At 43.3% G+C, this 7,651-nt stretch overlaps 1 protein-coding gene across 1 annotated transcript in view; it reads right to left on the bottom strand.

The window, feature by feature from the left end:
* Positions 1 to 4,578: 4,578 nt before the first annotated feature.
* Positions 4,579 to 7,651, bottom strand: part of TMEM144 (transmembrane protein 144) — an 81,652-nt gene continuing 78,579 nt past the window's right edge. Inside the window, exon 12 of the mRNA XM_073605789.1 lies at positions 4,579 to 4,915. Within this exon, the coding sequence (XP_073461890.1) occupies positions 4,832 to 4,915 (84 nt within the window). The 3' untranslated portion in view covers positions 4,579 to 4,831. The remainder of the gene's footprint in view (positions 4,916 to 7,651) is intronic.

The raw sequence follows: 7,651 nt of genomic DNA, 5'->3' as shown, positions 1-7,651 counted from the left end.
CTCTGCCTTTTCCCCTTTGTGCTGACCAATTCCTTCTCTTCTCTTGGGGCCTATTGCTCTGTTCCTGAGTTTTTTTAGGTTGAAAATGCCGCTTGACTGGCTGCTTTTTTTTTTTTTTTTTTTAACAGGAAAAGATTTATTTTTACCAGCTGTCCTATCTAAAACAATCTAGATCAGGACCAAATAAAAGATCTCCCATAAATGGGATTCCACACAACTTACTTTTAGAAGCTGCGTCTCCTGGCCAAGTCTTCAGCCATAGGGCTCTCCTGGCTGAATTAGTTAAGGCTACGGATCTAGTTGACATCCTTATTGATTTTGCAGATGCATCAGAAATGTAAGCCACAGCTGCTGTTAGGGTTGAAAAAGAACCCAGAATCTCCTGCTTGGGCGAATCTGCTATAATGTGGGCTTTTGGCTGATTTAGCCAGAACTCCATGTTTCTAGTAACGCAGGTAGTAGCCATAGCTGGTAAGAGGTTGCCCATGATGGATTGCAAAGCCTTTTTAAGCTGCTGATCCATCCTTTTGTCCATGGAACCTTTAATATTCCCATGTCTTCGAATGCCAAGCCGGTCGATCTGGAAACTTGGGAAAATGCCGTATCCAATTTAGCGCCTCTGGGTCTTCAATGAACGGGAAGCGTCTTTTATGCGCTATTGGGGAAAAAGTTTTTTTTCTCTGGATCCGCCCATTCTTTTTTGATGGCTTCAGAGATTACTGAATGCATGGGGAGTAAAAGTGTGACTTTTTGTTTCACTAAGCCCTGCGTACATTCGGTCATGCAGTGATAATTCTTTTTCTTCACTTAAACCCAATGTTGCATAGACTGCTTTCAACAGACTGTCTATTTGTTCTAAGGACAGTTTGTATGTTGAAGGTGCATCTTCTGCCCCCTCCTCCTCCTCATCTTCCCTGGAGTGAGAGGGGGAATGCAACCAGGACCGCTCCTCCCCTCTCCCCCTGCACAATTTCCGAAGGAAATGATACTGCGCCTGTTCCCCAGTGCCGCCCCTTGCAGAGTCTCTACTCTGCCACCAAAAAGATGGCAGCGGCCTGTAACGCCAGCATGCTGGGGAATCCCGCAAATGGCTGCTGCTGCCTAGGAGTGGCCCCAGAAACAATCAAGCTCTCTCTGACCTGAAGAGGAAGGAAGGAGCCCACTTTCCAGCTATCCTTGATGTGGCATGGGAGGGGTGGACCCTCTGGAGGCAAAAAGGTATGGTGGGGTAGGCAGTCTGGCCTCTAAGGACAGCACCTAAGAGACCCTGACTCCTACTAGGTGTTCCCATGCCGGAGGAAACACAAAAACTGATGAACTGTGGGGAGAAGCCACCTTTTAAAATTTGGTGGAGTTGGAGTTTCCGGTTTCCTAGTGGGTGGAGCCACTCTCTCAGGTGCTGTCCTGAAAGACGTTTAGGCACAATAATGCAATGTAACAAATATAAAGCAGATGTTATACAGATTTGGCTGCAAAAGTGGAAATGCACTTTAAAGGGTACATGCACATAAGCTGGCAGCAAGATCCTGCAAAATCAATCATTGCAACTGTGGCCGACAATGAATTTTCACTAGTTACTAGTTTTAAAACATAAACATATGTACAGTATCTCACAAAAGTGAGTACACCCCTCACATTTTTGTAAATATTTTATTCTATCTTTTCTTTTTTTTTTTTTTTATAAAGAAGTTTTATTGAAGAGCTGTACAATACACTTCATAGAGCGGAATTGCTGGAGGGACACAGCCCACCTCTGTGACAATACTCATAAAATGAACAATAACTCAATATAATAATAATAATAATTCATGAATAAGCAAAGGTTAACAATAAACCTTTGCTTATTCATGAAAACAGAGAGAAGAGCCCTCAGACATTATAAGGAGACACCTGGTACTGAAAGTAGGCTCGACACCCCCAACGGGAACAAACTGTGTCGAGCACCGTCGAACAGCTGTAGTTAACCATAAGGTGTGTAATTAACCTGTTAAGGCCCATCGCGCCTTCCGGGAGAGTAAAGGTCCCAGACTGCGTGAGGGGGCCTTCCCAAGCCCTCCATGGCCAAAAGCCAATGGAACCAGGGGTGCCAAAAGTGTATCCTGAGGGATCCGGCTAGGGTTATTCTATCTTTTCATGTGACAACACTGAAGAAATGACACTTTGCTACAATGTAAAGTAGTGAGTATACAGCTTGTGTAACAGTGTAAATTTGCTGTCCCCTCAAAAGAACTCAACACACAGCCATTAATGTCTAAACCTCTGGCAACAAAAGTGAGTACACCCCTGTAAAATTTCCAAATTGGGCCCAATTAGCCATTTCGTTAGTGTTACAAGGTCTCAGGTGTGAGTGGGGAGCAGGTGTGTTAAATTTGGTGTTATTGCTCTCATGCTCTCATATTGGTGACTGGAAGTTCAACATGGCACCTCGTGGCAAAGAACTCTCTTAAGGATCTGAAAAAAAGAATTGTTGCTCTACATAAAGATGGCCTAGGCTGTAAGAAGATTGCCAAGACCCTGAAACTGAGCTGCAGCACAGTGGCCAAGACCATACAGCAGTTTAACAGGACAGGTTCCACTCAGAACAGGCCTCACCATGGTCGACCAAAGAAGTTGAGTGCACGTGGTCAGCGTCATAACCAGAGGTTGTCTTTGGGAAATAGACGTTTAAGTGCTGCCAGCACTGCTGCAGAGGTTGAAGGGGTGGGGGCTCAGCCTGTCAGTGCTCAGACCATACGCCGCACACTGCATCAAATTGGTCTGATGGCTGTCGTCCCAGAAAGAAGTCTCTTCTAAAGATGATGCACAAATAAGGCCGCAAATGGTATGCTAAAGACAAGCAGACTAAGGACATGGATTAGTGGAACCATGTCCAGTGGTCTGATGAGACCAAGATAAACTTATTTGGATCAGATGTTGTCAAGCGTGTGTGGAGGCAACCAGGAGTACAAAGAAAAGTGGGTCTTGCCTACAGTCAAGCATGGTGATGGAAGCGTCATGGTTTGAGGCTGTACGAGTGCTGCTGCCACTGGGGAGCTACAGATCATTGAGGGAACCATGAATGCCAACATGTACTGTGACATACTGAAGCAGAGCATGATCCCCTCCCTTTGGAGAGTGAGCCGCAGGTCAGTATTCCAACATAATGACCCAAAACACACCTCCAAGACGACCACTGCCTTGCTAAAGAAGCTGAGGGTAATGGTGATGGACTGGCTAAGCATGTCTCCAGACCTAAACCCTATTCAGCATCTGTGGGGTATCCTCAAACAGAAGGTGGAGGAGCGCAAGGTCTCTAACATCCACCAGCTCCGTGATGTCGTCATGGAGGAATGAAAGAGGACTCCAGTGGCAACCTGTAAAGCTCTGGTGAACTCCATGCTCAAGAGGGTTAAGCCAGTGCTGACAAATAATGGTGGCCACACAAAATATTGACCACTTTGGGCCCAATTTGGACATTTTCACTTAGGGGGGTACTCACTTTTGTTGCCAGTGGTTAAGACATTATTGGCTGTATGTTGAGTTATTTTGAAGGAACAGCAAATTTACACTGTTATACAAGCTGTACACTCACTACTTTACATTGTAGCAAAGTGTAATTTCTTCAGTGTCGTCAAATGAAAAGATAGAATAAAATATTTACAAAAATGTAAGGGGTGTACTCGCTTTTGTGACATACTGTACATGTGACCACCATATTTGCTCACTGCATATATCTGCTGTGCATACTGCATAGGGGCAACGCACTATGCCTGCTCTTTACTACTCCTATTCTTTCAAGTGTATGGACAGACCAAACTTTCTGTGAAAACAGAATACCATATGTGACTTCTCTAGCAAAAGATATATCTAGTAGCAGTCCTTAAAGCGGTAGTACATCGCTGAAAAAAGCTAACAGCATAATGTGCTAGTATGCACTGCATACTAGCACATTATGAAATACCTTAGAACCCAGTCACCACTGAGGGAGCTGACATGTTCCCCCTGCATTTCTTCCGGGTTCGCTGGCTCCAGCACTGTGAATGGCTGGTGCCGTGCGGGAGTTTTCCGTTCCGGCAAGGAGCTCTGAATTTCTATCACAATCCGCAAAAATGACCAAGTGGGGTATACAACTGCTTTAAGAAAGGATGTCGACTGCACTGCCTGTAAGGTAAACACTAGAGGGAGACTTAAAGTGTCTGTATACGAAATAGAAAAGTGACAATTTGTCACAAAAAGTAGGAAAATGTGATATAAATATTACCATAATAGCTCAAGATAAATACTTAAAATACAAAACTGTGTTCCTAACTCAGGAGTAGGCTAGTATTTGTAAAGGGATTCACCTGGAATGAACCTGTGTTTTGCCTATGCAAAGAAAACCTTATAGGCACTTGCCCTGCTGCTGAGAGCTAGCAAAAGCTCCAAATCACTTTAAATTAAATTAAGTGGCAAGGGGGAAAGCAAGATATAATATTGTATTAATATTATTTAGAAGTCCGCAGTCAAGAAAATATAACTTTAGAAAAAAATTAATAGCAGGAGCTGCAATAGCAAATGCAATCTGTTTACCAAAACTGCACACAAAAGCACACAGACAAATATTTTATGCATATTTTTATTTATATTCATAAAAAAAATATATATATATAAAACTTCAGACTCCTAGATTGTTCCCTTGTATTGTCTTCAATCTTTCAGAGCATAGCATAAAATATAAATGAAAATGGCTATGAATTTCTTCAGAGAAATAGAACGTTTCTTGTGTCCCTGATTCCCTCATTTTTACTAGAACAAAATCATTATGTAAAATAAAAATCAGCGGCTCCACCTGGTGGTTATTCTGGAAAGTGACTCATGTCTTAGAAAAAGCTGTCAGAAGAGAACCAGATAAAACAATACAAAACGCAAGTACTAGCAGCAAGTAATTTCTTCTTCCCTGCAAAAAAATAAAAGAAAAAAATCAGATGATTTTTACAAATAATACTTTTAACTGAAGCTGGTAATATATACAGAGATAGTCAAGATCATTTTTGAAAGGAAAATTAAGATTTAATGATTACATGTCTGGTCTTCTAAGTAAACAGTGAAAAGGGAACATGCTAACAATGGGTGTCCTACATCAAATACAGTTTATGAAGCAATACAAAAATGTCAATATGCATGCACATATCAATAAAGTTTTTCAATTGTAGGCGACTTACATTAAAGTCGTTTTTCCACCCTCCCCACCCTGCGTTTTTTTTTTTTTTTAATAAACCCCTACCTTCATGATGGTGGGATCAGCACATTTTAGATACTCACCCTCTCAGCAGATCCAGTGCTGTCCAGCAGTGATCCTCCTCTCTTCTGGCAGGGCTCGGTCCAGTGCCAACATAGGGAAGCTGCCAGCTGCTTCGGGTTCATCCGGCACATCTCTCGATGACGCCCCGCTAGGCCCACCCCCTCTTCTTTTACTGAATGAGGGACTTTGCCTACTGGGATATGTGATGTTCCTATGCCAGGAGACAAATGGGGAAAAGTGCACATCGTCCACCTAGGCAAATGACGTGCATGGGGGAACGGGCCAGGCAATTTCATTAATGTGAAGTAAATAATGAAAAAAAAAAAAAAAAATCGAATCCCCAATTGTGCAGAGGACTGCAGAAGGGGTGTAGAGGAGGGATGATTACATGGAGGGTAAAGATCCGCTTTAACTGGCGAGTACATATTCTGTATATATACATATTTAAAAGAGAAGTATGGTGTTTTTCCTGATTTATACTTCCCTAGGTGGATGCAGCATGGGTCCTATGCTGTATTTGTCCCCCAGCACCTCTACACTGAGAGCCGAGCAATCTAACATCGCTGATCGCTCTGTTCTGACAGCTCACCAAGCTCACTAGGGCGCTGAACTGTGGAGGGGCAAGGAGTGGCGGGCTCATTCTCTCAGCTGCTCGCTGAGAGGCTAAGCGGATTGTCAGTCCAGGCACCTGGCGGATCCCGACTTCCATTATCGCGATGATGCAGTGTCTGGACTGATTCCAGTGACGTCAGCAGAGAGCAGACTTCAGCCCGCTCTCTGCTGAAAACAAGTCACAGGAGTGCAAAACAAATTGCACTCCTGTGATCCATAAGAGAAGTACAGCCAAACAAGCTTTGGCTATACTTTTCCTTTTAAAGGGTTTGTTAACCCATATAACTCAAACACTGCCAGACCCTCTATTAGAGCCTGGCATAGCTCACTACATTAGAAAAACGAGCATTGTAAATACCTATTTGGAGCGGTCTTGAGGCCGGTCACATGACTTGCGGCCACTGTACAGCTAGGATGAATGGCTTTTGCAGGAAGGGCCGTGATCTCCCTCTGACATCAGCCGGAGAGATCACATGACTGCTCAGCCCCTCCTGCAGTAGCCCTGGAAACCGGCCGAGAGTCACGTGACCGGCTGAAGACAGCGCTAAATCTGTATTTACAAAGCTCGTCTTTATAAAAGCCTAATGCATTGTGCTATGCCAGGATAGCATAGAGGGGCTGGCAGTGAGTATGTAACATTTTTAGTTTTGCTAATAGCGGCAGGGGGCAGTGGAGACAAACAGACACAAGCTGACAGGCAGGAAGGAGGGGATGAGGGGAAGAGAGGAGAGCAGAATGGACAGCTGCGTATGACGGAGGGACGCACTTTGAACACGGTGGTCAGGGCTCAGCAGCCCTGGTTTTAGTGGTCAGTATAGAGAGGGGATACAGGAAGTGGCAGGTTCATGGAGGTTTTTTTTTTTTTTTTTACAGTTTAGATGGGGGCGGATTACACAGCAATGTGCTGTTTAATCTGCTTTAAGGGACCAGGAAATCCATTTTTTTTTTGTTTGGGTTAACAAATACTTTAAGGCTGAACTTCAGGCAAACAGCTACAGCTGAAACATACTCATGCGATCCTGCAAAAGGATCTGCACTTCTTGCCCATCCACTTCTAAGATAAACACAGACCTACCACGAGGTACACGGACCTAACTTTTCTCTGCTGCAGTTATGCAACACAGCTAAGTCACTGCCCCACCCCCAGCCTGTGACAGGGCAGTGAGCAAGGCAGGAAATGGACTGATGATATATATCTTCTCTTTATCTCTCCCTTCTGTCAGCACTTGTGAATGGAGCGCTTAGAATTTTGTTAATACATACATACGGTAACTGGTATCTGCCTGGAATTCAACTTTAAGACACATATCATGCCACCAGACAGCTATGCCCTGGCAATGCTAAAATAAGACAACTGAAATAGAACACAAATGTATGGCCTGTCCACCGAAAACAGTTTAGTACTGGATAGTTGCTGGTGACCACCCACCATATCCTTCTATATGTCAGTAACTGACAGATTTTTTTTCGTTCTACCCTTACAAATTATCCCACTTTTTATTTATCATGTTTAACAAAGCTATACAAAATGTTCCATATAAAATACAATTATTTCAATGCAATTCATCCCAAAATCTAGCAAACCTTACTCATCAGAAAAGGCATAAAACCAGCATTAGTACAATGTAAAGTTAAAATCTACTGAAGTGAAAGGGACAATAATCCCAAAGTGGGTAGCTCACAGTACCAGAGAGATAAAAGAGAATCTTGAGTTATGGAGGAGTACTATATTTGCATTTCATTCCCTGACTATTCTACCAAGGCTGGAAACATTCTCTA

This window comes from Aquarana catesbeiana, linkage group LG01, assembly GCF_042186555.1.
Source record: "Aquarana catesbeiana isolate 2022-GZ linkage group LG01, ASM4218655v1, whole genome shotgun sequence".
Taxonomy (NCBI): domain Eukaryota; kingdom Metazoa; phylum Chordata; class Amphibia; order Anura; family Ranidae; genus Aquarana; species Aquarana catesbeiana.
The sequence above is the reverse complement of the archived record's forward strand: the minus strand, read 5'-3'. Positions and strand labels throughout refer to the sequence as shown.